The sequence below is a fragment of the Acromyrmex echinatior genome, chromosome 3 (assembly GCF_024713525.1).
Source record: "Acromyrmex echinatior isolate Ae372 chromosome 3, ASM2471352v2, whole genome shotgun sequence".
Lineage (NCBI taxonomy): Eukaryota > Metazoa > Arthropoda > Insecta > Hymenoptera > Formicidae > Acromyrmex > Acromyrmex echinatior.
The window spans coordinates 23,249,897-23,276,849 of NC_141854.1; the positions used below are offsets into that span (position 1 = coordinate 23,249,897).

Sequence of the window (26,953 nt, forward strand, 5' to 3'; positions counted from 1 at the left end):
GCAGCACATTTTACCAATTATTTATATCTCACAACTTATTTGCTAGCTTTGCTAAAGGATTTTTTGGTAATTTTTAATTTATGAAATATGAACTTTATATTACAGCAATATAAAGAAGATATACGAGATATTTTATATGTACTATTAATACATTGTGTAAATTTATAGTTGATTGAACGTTTTATGTCGCAATTTCTGTATCATTGAGCCGATTACTTCACGTACTGTAGATAAAAATTTCAGAATAAATTATCTTGAAAGATAAAGATCTTTGAACAAAATTCGATCACACGTTTAACGCTTAATATAAGTTGATGATTATCGAAATCATTTCAAAAGAGTTCATGATTAAATCATGATTAAACAGATTAATTCATTTTTTGTATCATATATTTATATATATATATATATATATATATATATATATATATATTTCAAAGTATATATGTTCTCTTGGTGAAGTGCTTAAAATGGCCTATATAAACGTACAAAGAAGATTTATTATTATCAGTATTATGCGTACTTTCAATATGTATACGTTCTTTACTTTGACAGTCGCTTGTTTAGCGATAACCGCCCATGGTAAGCAAAAATGTATAAGATTAATTCTTATTATTCAAATCAATTTTCTTTACTTTACAAACTGTCAATTAAAAAAGGTGAAATTATACAAAGTTTAAATCTTTTATATTTTTGATGATTAAAGTAAAACTACAAAATTTATATATTACTTTATAAGAAATCTGTTATCTTTTAAATAATATCATTTAAATAAAATTATTAGCTACATTTTAATATAGAAATGTCAAAAATAGACCCGAATGATTTTAAAATAATAATTGCTAAACAATATTTCTAATATTTACTGACATTTTTATAATGATTCAATAAATAATTAAATTATTTATATTTTTCAGATATCATTAAAAAATGTAGCATTACATTATATGTTAATAGTAATCGTTCATGGACAGAATAGTCTATTATAATATTTGTTTGTTAAAAGTTTAAACGTTTTATCTTAAATCTAATTTATATTTTGTTTTACATTCTGTTTCATTGCATGTTACAGGCTTTCCAGACACTCACATTGTTGGTGGAAGGGACGCGCCGGTTGGCAAGTTCCCGTACCAAGTATCTCTGAGAAAATCCGGACGTCATTTCTGTGGTGGATCCATCATCAATCATAATACCATTCTTACTGCCGGTCATTGTTTAGTAATGTACATTCTTTATTGTTTTTTTATATTATTCATATATGCATCTATGAACAGGATATAATTATATTTGTCATTCTAAGAGAACAATATTTAAAATGAGGTGGTTCCTTTTGCACGTCGATTACTTACAAGTCGATTATCTACAGCATACCGTTTGCCTACATTATTTTTGCCGACAGTTCATTTGCTCATAAAAATTATTGCCTACAGTTCAGTTGCCTGCATGCACTTTTGTGCACAAATAAAAGCACAAATAAAAGATCTATAGATAATAATTCGTGTAGGCAATAATACACGTAGGCAAATGTGACTTCGTTTTTGAAATTTGTACTTGTGCACAAAAATGCATGTAGGCAATTGAGTAGGCAATAATTTTTGTGCGCAAACGAACTGTGGTAAAAGTGATGTAGGCAAATGATGCTGTAGGCAATCTATTTGTAGGCAAACGGGATCTTCTCTTCTTTAAAATCATTTGAGAAGTAATCGACTAAAATATTTTTAACAGCTACCGCATGAATCCCAGTGCTCTCAAATCGTTAACTATTCACGCCGGCACAAATCTGCTAAGCGAAAATGGTACCGTCTACAAAGCTAAACAAGCTATTATTCACGAGACTTTCGATAGTATTAGAATAATCAATGACATCGGTTTACTTATTCTGTCGACTCCAATTGAATATACCAAATATATACAGCCTATATCACTTGCAACTACCAATGTTGCTCCTGGCTCTTACTGCATCTTAGCTGGATGGGGAAGAATTGAGGTAAACATCAAACAATCATTATTCTATGTAACAAATGCATTCTTAACTTTAATACAAATCAAATATTTTTTAAAAAGTTAGTAAAATATAAAAATTTCTGTTAAAAAATTGGCACTACTTTAAATTAACCCACATAGCACACTTTAGTGGATGTCTCGAAAATATCTTTAAAACGTAGCAATATCTTCCAATCTATCTTTAAGGTATCGATTAAAGACCTGTGCTATAAAAATAATAAGAAATAATTACTATAAATATTATTTTTTTATTATGATTAAATATAGTTCACAATAAGTGGAAAAAGTTCTTAAAATTACTTACATACGCATAAAAAATATAAAACTACATGATAATAACTCAAGTTATTTATCTTGTAAATTTCAAATTCTTCATTTATTTTAAATTAATAGAGAAATTCAATAAATGCACACACATACGAACAAATAAACTAATGTTGGATATACAAAAATATTAGTGCTTGAATTTACAAAAAATTTTTTATTTATTCTTAGCTTGGTGGTATAATTCCTGACAAGTTACAAGAGATTGAGTTAAATGTATATGACCAAGATAAATGCCATCAAAGTCAGAGAAGGGTACAATTTAGTCACATTTGCACACTCACCAGAATAGGCGAAGGCGCGTGTCACGTAAGTATTACTTTTTATTATTTCAAATATCGCTGCATAAAAATATAATAAGAAGATAGTATTCCTCGTTATTTATCTCTTTAATGCATATGCATGTAGAGATTTTAGATTCTAAGATATAAACACCAAAAATATCTAATAGAAAATATTATTATAATTTGCGATTTTATTTATACAAAATACATAAAATTATAAATTTCAAAGTTATCTATTAAATCTACAATATATATTAATAAATATAAATATCTCAGAAAAAAAAACATCTGCAATATAAGATTAAATATATAAGTAATAATATCAGAATTTTTTCATAATTAAATGTGAGGCGTGAATTAAATTAAATAAAAGCTCGATTAATAATAAATAATTAAGCGTTATCTCTATTAAATTTTCAGGGAGATTCCGGTAGTCCTCTTGTTTCTAATGGTTTTCAGATTGGTATTGTCTCTTTTGGTACACCATGTGCTCGAGGACGACCCGATGTACACACTAGAGTGACCTCTTTCACAAAATGGATTAAAAAACATAGTGTCGAATAATAGGACAACAAAATATATCTTCAGCAATATTAAGTGAAATAATATTAAGATATATTTTATACACATACAATTATTTAAATGTATTAATATTCTTTATTTCACAAATATTGCATAAATTTATTTCATAAAACAATTATAACATGATAAATAATAATGATGTGTGCCTATAAGAAAGAGAATGAGAAAGAATTTTGAAATAATTTTTTGATAATTACTCAGTGTATAAATTTATAATTAAAAATTGAAAAATTATTTTTATGCGTTTTTCTTTAACTTAACAATATTTTTATTTAAATGCGATAATTATTAATGAACACATTGCTTAAATAAAACAAATAATGCTTTGACAACAAACTGATTTCAATGTAAATTATCTCTTTGAGTAGCACAAAACCGAAAAGTATCCGAATGTTTACAAAACATGCGAAGTCAAATTACGAAATATCTATATATATATATATATATATATATATACTAAAAATATATCTATCACAATAAAAAAATCACAATAAATGTAAAAATATATATTATATATCAACATTTATTATTTATTACTTATATTATTATATTTTTTTAAAAGTATTTATTTTTAAAAAAATATATACAAATAAAACTATCATTCTGAAATAATGGAACGTTTTGAGAGTGAAACAAATAAATATAATATAAAGAAAAAAAATAAAAAAACAAATAATTATGTCTTTAATAAACCTAATACACTAATTTAATAATATATATTTTAATATTTTTATAAAAACTTAATAAAATCATTTCTAATCAAATTAATAAAGTGATCATAGGAATTGATAACAAAAACCATATAAAAATTTACGTGTTACTCAAACATGAGTGACAAAGTAGTCAAAGTACTAAATATAATATTCATGATTTAAATACGGTATTCATTCTTGCAAATAATTTTATATTGCAAATTTTATATTGAGATATTATTAAACTTTTATTTATTTATTTCTTATTTATTTTATTCTATTTATTTCTTATTTACAAATAAATTCTCTATTCTTAATTTTTATTTATAAATTTATTTATCTGTAGATTTGTAAACAGATTTGTAACTCTTTATATTATAAAATTCATGTTGACTTTTCTAAACGTGTAATACTTTACTTTAACAATAGAGATTTTTTGCATTACTGTTTATCCAGATACGGTGAACGCTAAGGTCAAGTTCTTTTTCTTAACAACTAATTAAGAAAAGAATAACTTTAGCGTTCACCATATCTGGATTAACGTTCTTGCAAAAACTCTCTAATATCGTAAACTATCGGATATAGTAATCGATAAACACAAATCAATTATGACTATGTGTACTTTATCAGATAATCCAATAAATCCTAATTGTTTTAAAAAAAGATGTTAGCGAAAACTGCAAATTTAATTAGAATTATTATTATACTTTTATGATTTAATAAGAAAAATGTAAAATATAAGTAACAATTGTCGAAAATCAGGCAAATAAGAGTAAATATAATAAGCAAAACTTACATAAATTCATAAATAAATTATATTTGATTTGCTATACAATTTAAATGTTTTGAGGCCACATTTGAGGTCATACACATCTTCAGTGAAGTACAAGTATTAGAAAAAAAAAATCTTCGCACTCTCGTCTACCAGACAAATCCCCATTCAACTGTATAATTTTGTTTCGTCGTGGTCCAATGCCCATAATTCACAGAAATTTGCAATCGCCTACAGCGTAATTTACACACGTCTAGAAGAAGTTTTTAGTAGTAAATTCGCTATGATATACGTCACTAGACGCAGCTTCTAGCGAATAAAAGTCGCCCTGTGTAAATCATGCTCAAAAAGTATTAAGAATTAAAATATGAAATAATGCCAGCCAAAGTTGAAAGTCTCACCTGAAAGACGAGACTTTAAAATACGCAAACACTTAAAATTTATAATTTAATAATAAGTATATCTACATATTCATGATTAAAACAGTTAGCGTCTGATTGTAAATTTAGACTGTTTGTTTGTAATTTAATAAATATCACTTCGGACATCACATGTTTATTCAAAAATCTTTCAGAGAAATTTTCACATTCGACTAATCAAATTTGTGATTCTAATATAATCTATGATCCGTAATTTCCGATTGGGAGATAGTATTTCTATAGATGTGGTTCCTGAAATTTAATATGTTCTGAAATTCTGATAGTAATTTCCTCTTCATTTGATCCACATAAGTTGCATTACAATCACTACATGAAATTTCATATATCACATTTTTCTTTGAATTATTTGGGAGCACATCTTTGTGAACTTTAATAAACCTGCTTTGTTAAAACTATAAAACTCTAATTTCACATTCAAATTCCATATTATATTATATTCCTAAATTTTCAGAAACATTCTGAATATATAGAATAGTAAAAGCCATGACACACAAAAAACTTAAGGCAGTAAGACATAAGCAGTAAGGAAATCAACATGTATTGATTACTGCTTACATTATAACCTTACGGACTCTACCGTGATTGGTCAATTTGCTTACTGATTACGTTTTACTGCTTAAGTTTTGCCGCTTAAACCTAAACTTAAGAATAATTTTCTTTTTCCTCCGTGGCCGAATTCATATCAATATTTTGTTTTTAAATTTGTTTTACAGTTTTTTTTATAACAAAAAGATTTAACAGTGATAGTCAAATATGAATTCTAAAAAATAGACATTATTTAGTAACTTTTCAATAATAAAATTATTATAATATTTTTATTATGTGTGGAATTTCAGATGCGAAAAAAAAGACTCTGTCAATTATTCCGACATGATAATCTCCCTTTTTTTTTAAACCAAAACGAAGACATAAAATTTAGATATTTCCCTGAGAAAGTTGATTCGTGAAATCAATTAAATTCTAGGGTATTGTCATTGTTAATAATATTAATGTCCAAACAATTTAAAACACTGCTTCCGATCTCAACCATAAATTAAAGTCTTAGGAGAAACCAGTTAAATATATTAAGAATCTCAGTCATATTAGAAAGAACAGCTGTAGTAATATTTGCACTATCTGACGTAAAACGGAAATGAAAATCTCAACGTTTTAAGAGCTCTTACAAAACTAAGTCAGTAATCTCTAAAGATAAGAAAAAACCTATTGGCAAATAAAAAAAGTTTACTTGTATATATCATTATCAAACTAGAAAAATATCGAGTTTAGAACAAGTCGAAGAATAGTAATAAATTCATCTTTTGAGATATTGCAATCCTTAGAAATGTCCGACTATCTACTAATACTTTCCAATGCTAACTCAATCGGCACATTTATGAAGAGTGAGACAACATTTAACGAGATTAAAATGTAATTTATGATACGTGTATCAGATAATAGTAGTAAAAAACTTTATCATTTGATACTGAGAAAATTTCTGGAAAACTTCACAAACGGAAGATTTATACCTTTGTTGCAACTACTTCAGGAACATATATAAACCTTTGAATGCATTTATTCGCTTCAATATCAGGCAACAAATCTGCAACCAAAGATGCGTGTGTTCGCTTGTCTTATATTTGTCGCTGTGGCATACGCCACTAAAGGTATGAATTTATCAGTAAATATAAGAATTATTTTTCTATTACTTTTACAGTTACGTTTTACAGTAACAATTTTTCATAATAATGTTATAATTTTTTATATTTGTAATAATGACTAACTAAAGCTAAAGTTACACTAAGAAAAGTCACTTCGAAAAATAAATTCTCAACATTACGCATTACTCACTGGAACTTATTACTTATTATTGGAAAAAATAACAAGTAACTAGTAATATCGTAAAGTTACTCCGTTACAAATTACATTAAAAAGAACGAGTGTTACAAATTGGGAGTTATCTTTTTCAGTGATAAATGACTTTTTTTTTAATCCGTGATAAATAACTATTAACTGTTTCAACTCTGCTGTTATATGAGGTCTGTTTTTTATTCCTACATTGTCTGAACTGATGCGTATGGTACAATAAGTAAAGTGAAATAAATATATGTTTGTTTTACTTTAACTTATTGCACTGTATGCGCCAATTCAGAGAGTGCAGGAATAAAAAACAGATCTATTATCAACATAAAACCATTCGCAATGTTATTACCAAATCGTTATTACAAGGCAACTAAGTAACTAATTAAATAACGCTGTTACAATAATTAATTACTTTCATTCACTGGAAATATTATTTCCATATACTTTATAAGTCATTATAATTACTTTATGTGACAAAGAAAATGAGAAAGAGAGAGAGAGAAAGAAAGAATGGAAGAAAGAGAATTAAACATATCCGATAACATATGCTGGACGTAGCATCAATATATTGGTCAACATGTCATTGGATTATTGTATATATAAATGTATTATATAAATGTATTATATAATAATATAATGTAATGATTTTTCTAGCAAACATAACATTTATAAAATATAATAGATTAATCAATTTTATAAACGTAATCGATCAACTACGTGTCTGTTACAGAAGACAATCTGACATATTGATCAATATGTTGATGCAACAAGCGGTACATGTATTAGCTCAATTGCTGTAATTGATTTGCAACTTTCAGACACTTTTTTGATTCCCTTATCTCACTACTCTGCGTTTAAATGTCAATCGGCAGTAAATTCCAGCACTGTATTAGTTAATATCATGAATAAACAAACTAATTAATTATAATTAATTATGTCAACGTAAAGTATGTGTACATCTTTTTGCATTTTTAAAATTTTAAATGTGTAGTTTAATAAAAATTAATGTGAAATAAACAGTAAAGCTTTTGCTAGATCTAAAAAAATTATATTCTAAATAAAACTGTAATTTCACTAAACAACTTATTTAGGTATAAAATAAACACGATGTTTAATTACTAAAATTAATGTATATAAGATGTTTTCCAAGAAAAGACATAAATCAACACAAGAGTTATTCTAACTTTATTCAATATTCGGTGAGAGACAATCGATTTATATCTTTTACTGGAAAATTACTGTAATAGTGTAACAGATATTATTTGACATATGTATTAATATAATTAATTTATTTTTGTTAATAAGGAGCTCCATCTTTTATTATAAGTGAGGATACTCCTATTGACATTAAAGATGTAGCTCCTATCGGCAAATTTAGATATCAAGTATCAATAAGAAAAAATGGCACACACATATGCAGTGGATCTATTCTTGATGATTTTAATGTGTTAACTTCAGCAAAATGTGTTGTTGGGTATGTTGAATTTTTATCAATATACTTTATTTTTGGAATGTAAATCTAATTTGAAGGTATTAAATAGACATAGTGTATGAAATGTGTACGTATTCAAGCAACTGCCAGCAGATGTAATATCTAAACAAATCTACTGATTACAAATTGATAGATTTGCTTAGATATTACAACAAATTCAAAATCATTTAAGTATTCATTCAACTTTTTTTGCTGGCAGAACTTCACGATATAATTTGAAAACAAATTAGAAGTTGATAGCAGAAACCGAACAGAGAGAGAGAGAGAGGGGGAAAAGAGAGAGAGAGAGAGAGAGAGAGAGAGAGAATATTTTATTTCCTTAACATTTAAATGGAATACGTCATTTAAACGTGTTTAATTTCTGCAATCAGTCTTCTATCATATTAACAGCTTCTGTTATATTTCTGTTGATATTTCAATTGATAAAATACATAATAAATTTCAAAATTTGTTCTTAATAGACATGGATTTTTAATATTTTTATATATTTTTTTATTCTTAGGTTGAAGTGTTCAACGGATGAAATAATTATCCATGTCGGCACAAACTCTTTAAACAATGCAGGATATAGTCATAACGTAGAAAGTATTAATGTCCACCAAAATTACGACGAATTATTATGCTTTAATGATATCGCCTTGATTCACCTTAGCGATCCTATCAAAGAACGCAACGTACTAGTGTATCCGATAAATCTTCCAAAATCCAATATAAATTTCGAATGCAAGCCGTGCACGTTATCCGGATGGACAAATGTAACAGTAATGTTAAACTTATGATACAAAAATTTTCCAATTATACGTATTCAGGAAAGAACTCTTTCTTAAATAATTTATTATTTTCTTTTATATAAATGTAACAAGAAATTAGAAGTGTAAGAAGATATTTTAACAATAATAATTCTGCTGCTGTTTATTGTTCGATGCTCGATGTAACAATTAATGCAATTATCCTTTCTAGAATGAAAACTTGCAACAAACTGAGTTGATAGTTGATAAGCAAAAAGAATGCGCGAAAAATCATTGGGAACTGACTAATAGCCATATCTGCACTAAAGCTCAAAACAGAACGAATGAATACAAGGTGAGCGTCTATTATTAATATGATAAAAATTAATTATATATATTTTTTATAAACATCTACAGATTAATAATATAAATAATTCTAACCTTTGGTGCCATTCTATATCATTTTGTTACGTGTTTATTACATAAATATTGCATAAAACATCTCACAGAAATAAAATGAATATTATATTTAGTGTTGGAATTAATTCGTAGCGTTTTACAAGTGATGGGAAGTACTTTCATTAATGTATTTTTTAATGCTCATGTGAAATAAATAACATTCTTTCATTAAAAACGCTACGAATTAATTCCAACACCTAATATAAAATTTTTTAAAAATCGAAACGCTAGACATTAAGAATAACAATATAAAAAGCAAATATTATTGTATATATTTATTAATAAAAAAAGCGTTTATTTGGTTTTCTCTCAATTTGGAACGAGTTTTATAGTTGATATTGCGTTCTTATGCGAAATTTTTTTAATTTATACATATTTTATCTGCGTTATATCCATTTTTATTTTGTCTTTACATTGAAAATGATCCAACAGGAATCGAAACGTTTGTTCTTGTTCACTTACTGATTTTTAAATTATATTTTATGTTTTTTTTAATTCCATGACATTGTTTTTATTTTATTTTTAACCATTTAATTTAGATTGTTATTTGTTGTTTGACTTTTATGCTCGTAGCCCTTTATTCTTTCATTTATTATAAAATAGTATAATATTAAATAGTGACCTAATTACATGCCAATTAAATTATTTCCGTTAAAATAATTATAATAATAATTTGCAATAATAAGTAATTAATTACTACCGTGTATAATAGTTTTATATATCATTTTACATATCAGTATTTTCATATTAATTTCATTTTCATTCTAGATTGATCTTGGTGCACCTTTGATCGCTAATGGAGTTCAAATTGGAATCGCTTCCTCCCCCTGTTCTGGAGAGCCAGATATTTACACAAAAGTGTCCAGTTTCCTGCCTTGGATCAAAGCAAATTTGAAGAATTTAAGAGAGATTTAAGAGATATTTAATTTGTTTATTACCATTTATTATTATTTGATGTTACGAAATTTATAATTCAAAGTAACAGTAATAGTATAGTTTAAACAAATTATTTCTGTAAAATGTATGCTCTTTTTTTCAATTAAATAAATTATCAATGTAAATAACAGAACAATAACAATCATCAAAGTTATTTTTTTATTCTAAGATTCTCTTTTATCGCAGTTATTCGCAATAAATAATATCATTTTATTTATATTAAATATTATATTAGGTGTTGGAATTAATTCGTAGCGTTTTACAAGTGATGGGAAGTACTTTCATTAATGTATTTTTTAATGCTCATGTGAAATAAATAACATTCTTTCATTAAAAAACGCTACAAATTAATTCCAACACCTAATACAAAATTGAGATAAATCTGCATGATACTGTTAAATGAATTTGACAAATTTAGAAGAAAAATTTTTTGAAACATGAATTATTAAAAATAAAAAGAAATTTAGTAAAAAAAACAAAAAAATAGATGATTATAAATATTATAAATTTCAAAAATTAAAATAGACATGACGCATAAATATTTATGGGTAATTTACAGTAAGTTGTCTTATACGAATAAAATTCCGAATTACATATTTTGCATTTACATTGTTAATACAATATCTGTATACTTCTAATCTGGTAAATAAAGATGATATTTGTAAATGAACGATAGAACTTTCGCAAAAATTCACACTACTTTTAGATGTGTATGATAGTTAAAATGTTATACAGTACAAATGTTATACAATACAAATTATATATTCAATATTTAAATATAATATTTATTCTAGCATATATATATATATAACTTTATTCATGCTTATTCAAGATTTTATTATTTTTATTATTTAATTTATTTTTTATTTACAAAGTTTCTTTCTTTATTTGTGATTATAAATTTATTATAAATTCGTTGAACTTTCACCACCTAGATTTATGATTTTTCAAGGTTTTTGTTGATTTCTGAACACGTGACACACAATCTATTGACGATATCATAAACTCGAATATAGATATAATAATCGATAAAAATAAATCTACCACAGATTATATACTTCATCAAAGATGAACGGAAATATGTCCTTATTCTTTTGTTTATTCTAAGAAAAGTTATGACAGTGAAAACTAAGAATTTTATTAAGACTACCACTTTTAATAAGTTATAACGTAAACTATAAATAATATTTTATCGTGCAATGATATTGCATTGGGAAAAATTTAGAAAAATGTGACAAAAACATGATTTATATCTTTGTTGGAATTATATCAGAAGTAAATATAAACTTATGAATGCATCACTTCAAACTCAGGCAACAAATTTACAATCAAAAGTACGTCCATTCGCTTGTTTTATATTTATTGCTATGGCATATACCACTAAATATACAAATTTTTATAAGGTATTATAAATATTTTATGGAGAAAATAAGTGAGAGAGAGAGAAAGAGAAAGAGAGAGAGAGAGAGAGAGAGAGAGAGAGAAGAAGAAGAAGAAGAGAAGCAATAGTTGTTTTCCATTTACACACAAGTGAAACTAAGTCTGAAGTGAGCTAAATATCTTACACTCAAATTAAAGGCTAAAAATGGCATTAATGGTGTTAATGGCGTTTAACAAAGAAAACTAATCAGTTAGCGCTTAATAATTCTTTAATACGATTGGTTCCTACACTAAATTTAGCGAAGAACTAAAAGCAAGAACCAATCGTATTAAAGAATCACTAAGCGCTAACTAATTAATTTTCTCTGCTGAACGCAGCTATTGACGTCTACTTGCTTTGGTAAAAAGTTATCGCATGTCAACACAGGTTCATAATTTTACTTTGAAATGAGTTTATGAGACTCATTAATGCCCGTGTTACACTACGCATGAAGATTGAGGATTGCGAATTAAGACCAATTAGGATTAGAATTCGACCAATTAGGTAGTAATAATTAATTTTAATTCATTTCGTTCTAATTGGCTGAATTCTAATCCTCAATTTGTGTGTGCAATCCTAAGTCTCCAATGCGTGAAAGAGCATGACGGTGCGATTTGACGCTACAAATGCTTCAAAGCTTTTGATTGACCAATCAGAAGAAAGAATTTTATTAATTGATCAATCAAAAAATGCTTCGAAGCAACCGTAAAATCAAATAGACCGTCCTAAAGCACACGGTTTACATTAAAAACATCTAATAAAAGATAATATTAATTTGTGACTTTATTTATAAGCGATACATAAAGTTATAAATTTCAAAATTATTTATTAAATTTATATATTAGGTGTTGGAATTAATTCGTAGCGTTTTACAAGTGATGGGAAGTACTTTCATTAATGTATTTTTTAATGCTCATGTGAAATAAATAACATTCTTTCATTAAAAAACGCTACGAATTAATTCCAACACCTAATATTATTAAATATAACCTAAGAAAGTAAAAATTTAAAATATAAGATTAGGATAAATAATATCAGAATTTTACGGACATTTAACGATAATTAAGTGTAAGACATGAATTAAATAAAATTTGGATTTATAATAAATAATTAAAAGTTGTATTTATTAAATTTTCAAGGGAATTCGAGTGGTCCTCTTGTTTTTAATGGTGTTCATATTGGTATTGTTTCTTTTGGTATAACATGTACTGTCAGTTGGACCGATATATTCACTAGAGTATTCTTTTTCAAGGATTATCCAAAAACATATTATCGAATAATAAGATAAAACCAGATAAAGTACTGATTTGTGTTACTAAAATTTTTTATTTTAAAACTCATTTTATGTTAAGTGATAACATTTTCTTAATTCTGGTCTCAATATTTTAAAACTTTAGTTTAATAAAATTTATGGCCTGATATGAATTATAATATATGTACTGATGTAAATATTTTAATTTGTCACATTGAAGAATGTCTTGATAACAAATCGCAACACATTTGTGTACTAAATAATATCAACAGATCAAAGTTAATATTTTAGCAACAAATCCAACTTGGCTCATAATCCTTTTAATTGCTTATTATTTTAATTTTAAATTATTTGAGTCTGTTATCTATATTCTCATTTTTTTTTATTTATTGTATAAAAATTCGTTCAATTTGATTAGGCGAATGTATAATTTTTACATTATAAGATATTAATTAACTAAGCTACTAAAAACGTGATATGCGATCTATTGATAACATCGTAAAAAAATTAGATATTTAATCGATATAAAAATAAAATAACTATGATGAGGTTTTATACAATATCAGATAAACGTGAATTCCCATTCTTCTAAGAAAAGTGAAGATGGTGAAAATTACAAATTTAATTAAAACTATTATCGTTATCAATCAACAAGTGCATAATGTAAACTACAAATAATATTTATATATAGTGCAATACTGAAAAAATTCAGAAAAGCGTCATAAACACGTGATTTATATCTTTGATTCAAGATTTTAACTACTTCAGTAACATATATAACCTGTAAATGTACCTCTTTATTTTAATCCCAAGTAACAAATCAGCAAGATGCGTGCGTTAGTTTGTCTTATATTTACCGCTCTGGTATACGGCACTGAAGGTAAGAATTCATAAATTATAAATATTTTAATATAATGCAAAAAAGAGAAAGAGAGATTTAGATAATGTATATTGTTTAAAGACATTTTTATAATATTTCTTAAATATTTTTTTAGATATATATATTTTTAAAAATGTCTTTTATAATATGGCAACAAAATGAAGAGTTATTTTTAAAAAATTTAAAGTGACCTCTTTTCCTGAACTTGACGCCATTTAAGGTTAAACCAATGATACAATTATGCATCAGTCGAAATCAAACAACTTTTGTGAAATATTATTCTGTAAAACGTTTTGTTTCTGAGATATACGTTTGTCACACTTTAACTTACCATATACACACAAAGTTCTTAATAATAACTAAAGTGTCCTTTTAATAATTCATAGATTCTGTAAATATTGCTGTACTTTATATTTATAAAAACTATACAATTTTCTAGAAAAAAAATTACATGTATAAAATACTTTTATTCATTTCTGATACTTATTAATAGTTTCACTATTGATTAATTATATATGATTGTATAAACTAATTTAGAAGAATAACATGCATATCCCGATATTCTCAAAATACGTATTTTAATGTTTAAATTATTATCGCGATTAATAAAACTAATGGTAAACAAAAGAATTTTATTTTTAATAAATTTACCCGAACAACTCATTAGCCAAATTGAATGTTTAATTGTTATTTCATAAAGATATGTGTGTGTGTGTGTGTGTGTGTGTGTGTGTGTGTGTGCATATTAACATAATCAATTATTTTTATTAACACGTATATATTAACATGATTAATTAATTTTTATTAATAAGGAGCTCCTCATATCGTCGGAGGGGAGGATGCCTCAATTGGCAAATTTCCGTATCAAGTGTCATTGAAATTCAATGGCGAACACATGTGTGGTGGATCTATTCTTAATAAATATAACATATTAACCGCAGGATATTGTGTTAAACGGTAAGTTAAATATTTTGAATTTGTAAAAATATATATTTAGTAGAATTTAATTTTAAAATTAGTCTTTTAACATTTTAATCAGCAAAGTATTCTTTATCATTAATTATAATCGTAAAATGCATCATTATTTGTTTGATATTTTTTTTAGATAAAATTTTTATTTTAAGAATGATTTATAATTAATACCTTACATTATTTCTGTTAACATTCTACTTATAAAATTTATAGCAAACATTTTCGACATCTGTTTTCAACACCTCTGAATATCCGAATATTATATATACATTTTTTATTCTTAGTTTGAATCAATATGATCTGGATTATCTAAAGGTCCATGCCGGCACAAATTTTTTGGATATACCAGGAGCAGTTCATGATGTGGAAAATGTAAGCGTCAACTCTCAATACAACGAGAATTCAATCAATAATGACATCGCTTTGATTCATCTTAAAAATCCTATCACGTACAACAGATTAGTGCAACCGATAAATCTTATGACATCTGATAACGAACTCGAGGGCAAACCGTGTACATTATCTGGTTGGGGAACTACGGTAATATTGAACTCATGATACAGAAATTTTTCAGTTATACATATCTAAGAATCAGACATTTTCTTTTAGACAAACTAATTATTTTTTCTTTATATATGTATAATAATTTTTAAAAGTAATGAATAAGAAAACATTTTGATAATAATAATTCGCTTATTAATTCTCTTATTATAATTCGCTTATTAAGTCTCATGAAAATTGCTTTGATTATCAGTGTAACAATGCAATCTTTTTTAGGTTGATGGACGTACTCCAAATAACTTGCAAGAAATTGAGTTAACAATTTATCCACAAGGAGAATGCAAGATAGCACAACCGAAAGTGACAGATAGCCATATCTGCACTTTAACTAAAGCAGGAGAAGGAGCATGCCACGTAAGCCATTGATTATTAATATCACATTATAAAACAAATCGATACATGTTTTTGATAACAATAAAATAACAAATAATGTTAAATATTAACAAAATATATTATTATAGTTTAAAAATTATATTATTGAGTTTAATCGTCTTTTCTTTATATGATTATTATTCTTTATATGACTTTCATCTTAACTCTAAAATGATTATAATTATCATTTGCAGTAAACAATTTCTTACTATATAAATATTTTTATTATTAATTGCATCTTTATTCCAGAGTGATGCTGGTGGACCATTGGTAGTTAATGAAGTTCAAATTGGAATCGTTTCTTTTGGTAATCCCTGCAAGGTTGACGGAACTCCAGACGTTTACACAAGAGTTTCCAGTTTCATAAATTGGATCAGAGCACATTTGAAAAAATAAAAAATGTTATTTAATTTATAAAATAGTATTTTATGTCTAAAGTAGAAGAATTAGAGATGGATTATATATTGTAATTCAATAAATTTGTGTAATGTTTACTGTGGAAAAACTTCAAAAACTTTAAAATTTTCCAATCTTCATCCCGGTTTGCAATATTTATGTCACAAATATTGTATAAATTCGGTCATAGAACATTTAATAATTTTAATTTATTTATTATAATTTAATATTATTTGATTTATAATTTAATTAATAATATTATACAATAAATAAAGTTATTTTTGTGGAATATATGCTTTTTCTATTATACATATATAAATTGTCAATATTAATATTCAAATTCATTTTATTTTATATAGACTATAATATCCTTATTTACTGTAACGCTGCTTTTTATTAATACACGTATTAAATATTAATATTAAATAGTTAATAATATAATTTATATTACAAATATAATATTATTAATAATATAATTTATATTAAATAAAAATAAAACTTATTTCAAAGTAATAGAAGTCTGATCGGTATTCATAATCAGTTCTCATTTAATTTAAGCACAATCTTGAAATGTCACTAGCCAATTACAGAGCTGTATCAGCATCTTAAGACACTGCTTATACGATTTGAAACTAGAATAGATTGTGAATACTGGTCTTTAAAAGTAAAACAAATAAGTAGAAGCAAAGAAATAAGAACTAACAATTCTGTTAAATATAATATATTAAATATAATACATTATTTTAATAATATTTTATTATTTGTCTTACAAATAGTTAATAGAATCAATTGAGTAAATACAGTAGTCATTCATAAATAGAAAGATAGTGGGATTCTTGTGAAAATTCATTCTTGTGAATGTGCGTCACGCACATTCAGATATAAGTAACATAGTAATCAAATTAAATATGCAGTGTTCACTATTTAAATACAATATTTATTATAAATATCTTCTTTTATTTTAGAGATTTTATTAAAATTTATTTTTATTTACAAACAAAATTTTCTTTTTATTTATTGTTTATAAATTTGTTTAATTTGGTCAAACATCACTTATAACTCTTTACATTACAAGATGTTGACTATTTACGCGATACGTGATACATTGATGACAACGTAGTTTCGAATGTAAGATATAATAATCAATATAAAAAGTATAAAAATAAATTAAATATGAAATTATGTACTTTATCAGATAAATAAACGTAAATCCCCATTCTTCTAAGAGAAGAATGGGGATTTACGTTTATTTATCTGGTAAAGTACATTATAACATACATTATAAAGTACGTGATAACAGCAGAAAATACGAATTTAATTAAAAAAATCATCTTTATCAATCAATAAATACATAATGTAAACTATAAATAATAATATTTTATCATGCGATATTACATTGAGAAAAATTCGATAAGCGTCGCAAGTGTGTGATTTATCTTTATTCCAGCTTCGAAAACATATATAAACCTGCGAATGCATCTATTCGTTTCATCCTAAGTAACAAATCAGCAAGATGAGTGCTTTAGTTTGTCTTGTACTTATCGCTCTGATATACGGCACAGAAGGTAAAAATTCATGAATTATAAATATTTTAACATATCAGAAAAAAGAAAGATTCAAACAATGTGTATTGTCTAGAGACATCTTTACGTGTTTTTTTTTTTTTTTTAACATATAGGTATATCCCAAAATACGGCTTTATAATGGCTTTATCATGATCGGTTTTTAAATATGCATGTTGTTTGAGAGAGAAACACCAACATGTTTTACTGATAATACGTCTATAAGGCAATTATTTTCCAATATATATATATATATATACACACTGCCATCGAAAAGTTTCCAAATGATTTTTGACCGAGTGACCTGAATATTATGCAATTTTAAGTTATATGTCCGGAAACTTTTCGACGGCAGTGTATATGTAAAATTTTTAATTATAACTTAAGTATCCATTAAATAGTATTCATAGTTTCTATAAATATTATAATATCTACTCTATTATTGTACTCGACTCATTCATAAATTTTTAATATTAATAGTTTCATTTTTGCCAATTTAATTATGTAAACTAATTTAGGAAAATACATGCATTTCCTTATATTCTCAAAATATATTTTAACATTAAAAATTAATGTGTCGCGATTAATAAAACTTATGGTAAATAAAGAAAATTTTATTTTTAGTAAATAATCTATAACTTTCCTGAGTTTATTAGCCATAAAGTTTATATTTAATTGTTATTGTTTAAAAATGTGTATACATATAGTAATGTAAAATATTGTTTGCGTGTACGTTAATATTAAATAATTATTTTTATTGACATTTTTATTAACATGAGTATCTTAATATGATTAATTTATTTTTGTCAATAAGGAGTTCCTTATATCATCGGCGGTAAAAATGCTAAAATCGGCGAATTTCCATATCAAGTGTCATTGAAATATAATGACTTCCACAGATGCGGTGGATCTATTATTGATAATTATAACGTATTAACCTCAGCACGTTGTGTTGATGAGTAAGTTAAATATTCTGAATTTATAACAATATATTTAGCAGAATTTAATTCTAAAACTTTCTAGTCTTTTAATTAAAATTAGTCTCTTAGTTGATAATTTTGTCAGCAAAGTATTCTTTATCATTAATTACAATCATAAAATGCATTATTTGTTTGATATATTTTAAGAGTAATTCATAATTAATATATTATTTCTCTATTCACAAAATTTATAGCAGATATTTTCAACATCTATTTTCAACTTTAGATATCCAAAAATATTATATATGCTCCTTTATTTTTAGTTTAGAAAATTCGGATAATCTAAAAGTCCATGCTGGCACAATCTGGTTGAATATACCAGGAGCAGTTTATGATGTAGAAAGTGTAAGCGTCAACTCTAAATACGACAACAAGTTACTCATTAATGACGTCGCTTTAGTTCACCTTAAAAATCCTATCAGGTACAACAGATTAGTGCAACCGATAAATCTTACGACATCTGATGAAGGATTCGACAACAAGCCGTGCACATTAATCGGATGGGGAACTACTTCGGTAATATTAAACACACGATACACAAAAGTTTTGTAGTTATATACAATATATCCAAGAATCAGACGTCCTCTTTTAGAAAAACTCCTTCTTTTAGTTACTTTTTCTTTGTATATATAATAAAACATTAAAAGTAATAAATAAGAAGACATTTTAATAACAATAATTCGCTTGATGTCATGTGACAGTTAATTATTAATATAATGCAATTTTTTTTAGGTTGAAGGAAGTACTTCAAATAGCTTGCAAAAAATTAAGTTAATAGTTTATCCGCAAGAAAAGTGCCAGGCAGCACAACCAAAAGTGAGAGATAGCCATATCTGCACTTTGACTACAGAAGGAGAAGGAGCATGCTACGTAAGCAGTTGATTATTAATATCATAAAACAAATCGATACATGTATATTTTTGATAACAATAAAATAATAAATAACATTAAATATTAATAAAATATATTATTATAATTTAAAAATTATTGAGTTTAATTACATCGTTACATGATTACACTTTCACCTTAACACTGAAATAACATCATTTGCAGTAAACAATTTCTTACTATTATATATATGAATACTAGCATTTTATTATTAATTGCATCTTCATTCCAGGGAGATTCTGGTGGACCATTGGTGGCTAATAAATCTCAAATTGGAATCGTTTCCTTTGGTACTCCTTGTGCATTTGGATATCCAGATATTTACACAAGAGTTTCCAGTTTCGTATCGTGGATCAATGCACATTTGAAAAAATAAAGAACATTATTTAATTTGTTTATTACAATACCGTTTTGTCTTACGTGATTTAAAATTTAATTAATAATATGTAATTTTAAAAATTATTTATGCCTTTGTTATTATTTATACTTTTTTATTTATACTTTTTTCATCAGTTAAGGTAATTTGTAAAATGCCGAAAATTTCTAATACTTTGCTAGGGCCCACCCAAAATTACAAATACAAGTATCTGTAAAATTTGGATAAAATATTAAAACTACATGCATATCTTAATAATATAGAACATACGATGGTAAATCAAGAATTGTGTCTTCAGGAACAAAAACGAGATAAGATTATGTTTACTTTTCGAGATTAAATTTATATTTGAGTTCGATAAATTATCATTTCTCATTTCTTGTGCATCTTCCCAATTTTCATTTTTACTCAACTCTTCCTTTTCCTCATCTGATTCTTTTGAATAAATTTCATTTTATTAATTTTTGAGCTTGATTCTTTCTTTACATTAGACACTTCAAAGATGACATCTCGCGCTATTGTTATCTTTCTCTCTTCTTGACTCCATAACCTGTAACCATTTTGTGCATAGCCAACGAAAATCAATTTTTTGCTTCTTTTTTTCACTTCTTCAAAGAATTCAAATTCTTGGCTATACTTTCAAAAATCTGCATTATTTTTAAGTTCAGCTTGCGATATCTGCACTTTGAGTAAAGAAGAAGAAAGAGCATGCTATGTAAGCCGTTGATTATTAATATCATAAAACAAATCGATACATGTATATTTTTGATAACAATAAAATAATAAATAACGTTAAATATTAACAAAATATATTATTATAAGTTAAAAATTATATAATATTAAGTTTAATCGTTTTTTCTTTATATGATTACACTTTCACCTACATGAATTTATTATAACTATTATTTGCAGTAAACAATTTCTCACTATATAAACACTGGCATTTTATTATTAATTGCATCTTTATTCCAGAGAGAATCTGGTATTGATGGCCATAGGAGCTCAAATTGGAATTGTTTCCTTTGGTACTCCCTGCACGTTTGGATATCCAGGCATTTACACAAGAATTTCCAGTTTCATATTTTGGATCGATACACATTTAAAGAAATAAAGAACGTTATTTAATTTATTTATTACAATGCTATTTTATTTTACATAATTTAAAATTTAATTGTTGATATGTAATTTTAAAAATTATTTGTGTTTCTAATATACATTTTTTCCATAAGTTTTAAATAAATTATCAATGCAAATAACAAATCAATTATTTTTTTTATATACAGGGTGTTTCTGCAACCTACACATCAGTAAGTCGTTGCCTATCTGCCTATGGGCAGGAGCACGCTGGTAATGCAGAATAAGATTAGATCGTGAGACAGAGAGAGAGAGAGAGAGAGAGAGAGAGAGAGAGAGAGAGAGAGAGAGAGTGAGAGTGAGAGTGAGAGAGTCCGGCGGGGAATGAGACAAGAAAAATTAAATTTTATTCTAGTACAGTGTAAAATTCAACAATATTATATAAAATATGTATTTAATAATATTACTTCTATAATTGCAAAATTCATAAATCTGCGTAATATAGTTGTAAATTTATTTATGTAATAAGTTATAAAAAGAATTCTTTGAAATATAAATATTAAAGTGATCTTGTAGTGAGAATAATTAAACCTAGATGATTATATTAGGTGTAATAAAAAGAAATCCATTATTTTTCCAATAGATGGCTTTAGTAATCTGTATCTCGTCTACGCGTGATACAGATTACTAAAGCCATCTATTGGAAAAATAATGGATTTCTTTTTATTACACCTAATATCTAAATGATTATGTTATTAATTTTAAAGCTTTAGAGTGAACATAAAGTATAAAGTTAAATATTTACAGATAAATTTCACAATCATATGTTCCATTCAAATAAAATTTAGAACTATATCTCTGATTAAAATGACACTTAAAAGTACCAGTTAGTGGACATGATACAATTATTGGACGTAATATGCCTGATAAATACAAAAATTTGTAATTGAGTTACAAATTATATTTATTAAAAAATTTCATGTTACAAAAATATATATTCGTACTGAGAAAAAAATTGCTGTTTAAAAAAAATATTAGTTGATTTAACTAAATGCAGCGGTCGCGGGCCGTTAAACAAATATTTATTAATTTAAACACATAACGTCTTTTATATTACATTAATAATATACATTTTTTATATTACATTTTTATATATTGCATTTATAATATTTTATTAACCTAAATATATAAATACTTAAACTAAATAATCACTACGAAATAATCACTACGAACTAAACGTATTTAATCAAGTTATCAACTTTTTTTCTCAGTGTTTATTCAAAACTGTAGATTTTCAAGAATATATATTCAGAAAAACGTAATAATTATTTTCAGTATTCATATTTATTCAAAGTATTCAAACAAAACGTAAACTAAAAACGGAAAATTAATGTTCTTACAAATAATCTTTGTTTCTTAACTATAACCAATACTTTGACGATTCTAAACGATTAGATAACGCATTGTTAAATCTTGTTTTTCTATTATCTTTAATTCGATATGAAAAAAAACAGACAATTGATGTGTTTGAAGTAAATTAAGTAAACTAAGTAACTAAGATAATTGAAGTGATTGAAATGATAATGATAATTTTGTTATGCGTATATTATTTTCATTCCTTTTATGAATGTGGTCTCTTTGGATATAATGTTAATTAAAAAATTGAATGTAACGGGAACGTATAAATAACTTTATATATAATTTTAAAAAAGGATTTATAAAGTTTAAAGTCTGAATATTATTCTTTTGCCGATTATTGTTTTTACAGATTTCTATTTGCTGTATAATTGATAGTTATGTGCAGATAATGCAGAATGAAAATGATATAAAAAATTATTTTGTAAATATCAATGTCAAATAAAAAATGTTTGTAATCATATTCACAAAAATATTTATTTAAATCAAATGAAAAGTATTTATTCGTTTCTCGAATAAATATTAAAAAGAGTATTTATTGTATTTTTTTTTATTCATTCATTTATATGAATATTGAGTGTTTATCGGATATACTATAATTGGACGAAATGATAAAAATTTTAAATATTAAACTTTTATTAATATATATAATTCTAAATAAATTCGTTGTTTATAAAAATTTAATAATACAAATTTATTTAGAGTCATACATATTAAATGATAATTAATATTTAAAATTTTTGTCATTTAATCAATAAGAGCGGTCATGTTTATTGTGCTATTTAGCTTACTCGTTCTCAAAATTGTTATCTAATCAAAATTATATAATCTTTGAAATTTTGTATCTATATCAATATGTATGCATATCAATATCACATGCATATCAAGTATTATGTATATATATATATATATATATATATATATATATATATATCTACGAAGCACTTCTTTTCTTTAATAATAACTAATCTTTCATAATGAACGTATTTTTTTAGTCTCTTGTTCGTTTGTTTGATTGCAGTCAGCCATGGTAAGTGGGAATAAATACAAAATAAGACATTTTAAGCGGAAAAATAATCAGTGGTAAAATCAATTTGTTCTTTGTAAATTTATATAAAAATTTAGAAATAATCTCTGATTTTACTTACAGTGATGTAAATCATAACGTAATTAATGTAAATGTTTCCGTAAAAATACCTTAAAAATAAAAAATTTATTTTGCTACATTTATATTGATTTCATATATTTTTAAATATATTTTCTATGTATTTATACGTTTGCTATTAATATTCTGCAACAATATAACAGTATAAATAACACTAATTGTAAGTACAACATATATTTAATAGATTTTAATTCAACATTTAAATATATTATTTCACTGAAATTGAAATTAAATTGATATTTGTAAAGATTGTGTAAAAATACATTTTAAAATATACTTATACAATCAAGTATATGAAGAGTCAACTATAGCAAATAATATCTAATTTTCTATAATGTTATTTTTTCTGTATAACAATACAAATATAATAGAATTTCTTAATTATTCTAATTGTTTAAATGTGTTTAATTTATAGTTTTATACGTCTTTGAATTAGCTTCTTTATTATAATACATTTTTATGACTTCTATTATGTTTCACAGAAATAGAGAATAATTAATTAGAATATAAGTAATCAATAACAATAATTCATATTTTTTAATTATTTTATTAAAAATTAGATATTATTATTGAGATTAAAGTGATTGAATCTTTGTCGTAATATAACTGTTTCCAAAAACGTCACATTTTCTATTTGATCTTATGTTTAAAAAAGTAATTAAAAACTATTATTTTATTATTATAACTTGCAAAATCTTTGATATAAATATATAATATAATGTAATCATAAAAAAAACATTTAAATGAAAGTTTATCACAAAAATTATATGTTAAAAATTTGTTTAGCTGAAGATTCCTACATCGTCGGTGGAATTAATGCTTTAGATGGAGCTCATCCTTATAGTGTCTCTGAGACAAAATAACGGTCATTTTTGTGGGGGATCCATTATCTCAAAACGTTATATTCTCACCGCGGGTCACTGTCTTATCAAGTGAGTATTTCTTTTGCACAGCATGCAAAATATCTCCATAGCAAAGGATCACATTTACATCACAATTAATAGAGTCAAAATAGTCAGGAAGAAGTTATGATGTCATAACTTCTTCCTGTAAGATTGTCATAATAAAATGACACATGTTACAAAGACATTCGCACATCACCATGACATTGCTATAACATCATATTTGATAAAGCGGACACTCGTACATCACCATGACGTAACCATGATTGTTGTGATGTAGGTAACTATGATAATTTTTGCTATGGGAGTAAGATTTAAAAATCCTGTGCTAAATCCTAAAACACTACAATATTTAATTTAACTAATGCTTTATTATTAGCATTTCTTATTATTTCGATTTTTCAAATATTCTTGGAAAATTTTTAGATATGTAAATATTTAAATTCATCATTTTTCGGCCATATTTACATTTCTTATTTTTTATTAATGTTAACTAATTAAATTTAATTTAAACAATTGCAAACCAATATTAATTTCTTATTTATATAATACAATATATAATTCTTATAATTTATAATTTTTTTATGTAATACAGATTTACCGATTCAAAAAGTCTCAAAAACGTAACAGTTCATGCTGGCACGAATCGTTTAAGTGAATCCGGTTATATTTACATTCCTGAAGAAGCCATTGTCCATCCTGATTATGATCCTAATTTACTATTCAACGATATTGGTTTGCTCCGCCTGAAAACGGATATACAATACAATAAATTGGTGCAACCAATCTCTACCGCAAAGATGAATTCTGTTTTGGTTGGCGATGCTTGCTTCTTGATAGGATGGGGAACACTAAGGGTAAAAGAAATAACAAGCTATACCTTAATAAGTAATCGACAGATTTCTTTACATTTGTTGAACAGTATAGATATTATATAAAGTATTACTACTAGTCAGATCATTATATCGCTAAATATGAAATATAAAAGTAAATTACGATGAAAAAATCTATACCAATGTCTTTTAGGATTTTATATCAAAATATATATCTCTTCATTTTTTCTTATATTTCTTCGAATATTTTTACAGTATTTAGGCGAACTTCCTGATAAGCTTCAAAAAGTTAATCTGAAAGTTTACTCACAATCAAAATGCAAATATTCTTGAGTGTGAGGTCCAGTCAAATTTGTGCATTTTCACAATTTGGACAAGGAGCGTGTCATGTGAGTATGGATAATTGATCTTAATTAAACACATAATATATTGATTAAATAATTTTATAAACAAGCAGTTATTAAAAAAATGATTAATTGCACAAACTTCTAAAAAATTCAATGAATCAATACCTTAGTTAATTTACTATTTTATTTCATGCAAGTTCTATAAGTATGTGCATATGTGTTGTTTACATTTTTATTATAAATTCTATATTTTTAAAATATATATTAGCAATTATTCTCTTGTGGTAGCATTGCAGTCAATCATTTCTAACAAATGTCTTTTTTAGGGTGATTCTGGTAGCCCGCTCGTCGCCAATGGTATTCAAATTGGTCTTTCTTCATATGTTCGACCATGTGCTAAAGGATTTCCGGACGTGTATACTAGAGTATTTTCTTTTGCGAATTAGCTTGCCCAGTATATCAGTGTTTAAAGTATATCAACATATCAGTATCTGAATAATAAAATGAAATAACTGTATCACTTTATTATCTATAAAATTAAATTATTACATTAAGAAATATTTTAATGTTTTAAAAAACATCTATAAATATTCTTCATTCAAATTTGTTTTTACAATATGTTATAAAATGACAAACATTTTGATCAGAGAGAGAAAGAGAGAAATAATATAATATGTCACACAAATATTTATTAATATTGTAATCATATCTGCGTTAATCTTATATTTAAAGACTTATATTTAAAGAGCGGTGTAATGTGGATTTGATGATTAAAATTATTATATACGGATTATTAATATTGTAAAAAAGACAAAATATAATATAAAATTCATAAGCATCATTAAGGATGATTAGTACTTATTTTTGAAATATTAGAAAATATTACAAAAATTTTACAGATTATTCTTATATATATTCGAAGACTTATAACAAAATCCGAAGTTTTATTGAAGCAATTTAAATAAAGTTATAAGTTTTAATTTAAAACCTTTTTTTAATTTTGCC

General features: G+C 25.2%; 4 protein-coding genes and 1 pseudogene across 6 annotated transcripts; all 5 read left to right on the forward strand.

Moving 5' to 3' along the window:
- The first annotated feature begins 463 nt into the window (after nt 1–463).
- On the forward strand, nt 464–3,428 carry LOC147910364 (chymotrypsin-1-like). Its single transcript, XM_087404637.1, has 5 exons — nt 464–582; nt 1,073–1,223; nt 1,726–1,987; nt 2,500–2,637; nt 3,033–3,428. The coding sequence occupies exons 1-5, from the start codon at nt 471–473 to the stop codon at nt 3,174–3,176; spliced, it is 807 nt and encodes a 268-aa protein (XP_087260763.1). The 5' UTR covers nt 464–470; the 3' UTR covers nt 3,177–3,428.
- Nucleotides 3,429–6,633: 3,205 nt separating this feature from the next.
- Nucleotides 6,634–11,222, forward strand: LOC105143385 (chymotrypsin-1). Of its 2 annotated transcripts, none has more exons than XM_011051687.2 (5): nt 6,634–6,741; nt 8,243–8,411; nt 8,932–9,190; nt 9,390–9,512; nt 10,385–11,222. In XM_011051687.2, exons 1-5 carry the CDS (start codon nt 6,690–6,692, stop codon nt 10,529–10,531), a joined length of 750 nt encoding a protein of 249 aa, XP_011049989.2. In that variant the 5' UTR covers nt 6,634–6,689; the 3' UTR covers nt 10,532–11,222. The 2 variants fall into 2 exon arrangements, with proteins under 2 accessions (XP_011049989.2, XP_087260764.1); XM_087404638.1 differs by having other exon boundaries at nt 8,932–9,184.
- Nucleotides 11,223–14,010: 2,788 nt separating this feature from the next.
- On the forward strand, nt 14,011–16,558 carry LOC147910365 (chymotrypsin-1-like). The gene is made up of 5 exons (XM_087404639.1): nt 14,011–14,104; nt 14,917–15,061; nt 15,361–15,616; nt 15,854–15,991; nt 16,259–16,558. The coding sequence occupies exons 1-5, from the start codon at nt 14,053–14,055 to the stop codon at nt 16,403–16,405; spliced, it is 738 nt and encodes a 245-aa protein (XP_087260765.1). The 5' UTR covers nt 14,011–14,052; the 3' UTR covers nt 16,406–16,558.
- A 1,318-nt stretch (nt 16,559–17,876) lies between these two features.
- LOC105143386 (chymotrypsin-1) lies at nt 17,877–20,297 on the forward strand. Its single transcript, XM_011051688.2, has 5 exons — nt 17,877–17,970; nt 18,782–18,926; nt 19,211–19,463; nt 19,680–19,817; nt 20,068–20,297. Exons 1-5 carry the CDS (start codon nt 17,919–17,921, stop codon nt 20,209–20,211), a joined length of 732 nt encoding a protein of 243 aa, XP_011049990.2. The 5' UTR covers nt 17,877–17,918; the 3' UTR covers nt 20,212–20,297.
- A 4,336-nt stretch (nt 20,298–24,633) lies between these two features.
- Nucleotides 24,634–26,740, forward strand: LOC105143324 (chymotrypsin-2-like; annotated as a pseudogene). Its single transcript, XR_015544519.1, has 4 exons — nt 24,634–24,798; nt 25,364–25,625; nt 25,857–25,990; nt 26,275–26,740. The product of XR_015544519.1 is annotated as a chymotrypsin-2-like (transcript).
- Nucleotides 26,741–26,953: the final 213 nt, after the last annotated feature.

Coding starts and splice junctions, on each gene's coding strand:
- LOC147910365 (XM_087404639.1), top strand. CDS start 14,053: ATGCGTGCGTTAGTTTGTCTTATATTTACCGCTCTGGTATACGGCACT. Junction 15,062..15,360: donor GCAGGATATTGTGTTAAACG/GTAAGTTAAATA, acceptor TTTTATTCTTAG/TTTGAATCAATATGATCTGG. Junction 15,617..15,853: donor TATCTGGTTGGGGAACTACG/GTAATATTGAAC, acceptor AATCTTTTTTAG/GTTGATGGACGTACTCCAAA.
- LOC105143386 (XM_011051688.2), top strand. CDS start 17,919: ATGAGTGCTTTAGTTTGTCTTGTACTTATCGCTCTGATATACGGCACA. Junction 17,971..18,781: donor TCTGATATACGGCACAGAAG/GTAAAAATTCAT, acceptor TTTGTCAATAAG/GAGTTCCTTATATCATCGGC. Junction 19,464..19,679: donor TCGGATGGGGAACTACTTCG/GTAATATTAAAC, acceptor AATTTTTTTTAG/GTTGAAGGAAGTACTTCAAA.
- LOC105143385 (XM_011051687.2), top strand. CDS start 6,690: ATGCGTGTGTTCGCTTGTCTTATATTTGTCGCTGTGGCATACGCCACT. Junction 6,742..8,242: donor TGTGGCATACGCCACTAAAG/GTATGAATTTAT, acceptor TTTGTTAATAAG/GAGCTCCATCTTTTATTATA. Junction 8,412..8,931: donor TCAGCAAAATGTGTTGTTGG/GTATGTTGAATT, acceptor TTTTATTCTTAG/GTTGAAGTGTTCAACGGATG.
- LOC147910364 (XM_087404637.1), top strand. CDS start 471: ATGGCCTATATAAACGTACAAAGAAGATTTATTATTATCAGTATTATG. Junction 583..1,072: donor TTTAGCGATAACCGCCCATG/GTAAGCAAAAAT, acceptor TGCATGTTACAG/GCTTTCCAGACACTCACATT. Junction 1,988..2,499: donor CTGGATGGGGAAGAATTGAG/GTAAACATCAAA, acceptor ATTTATTCTTAG/CTTGGTGGTATAATTCCTGA.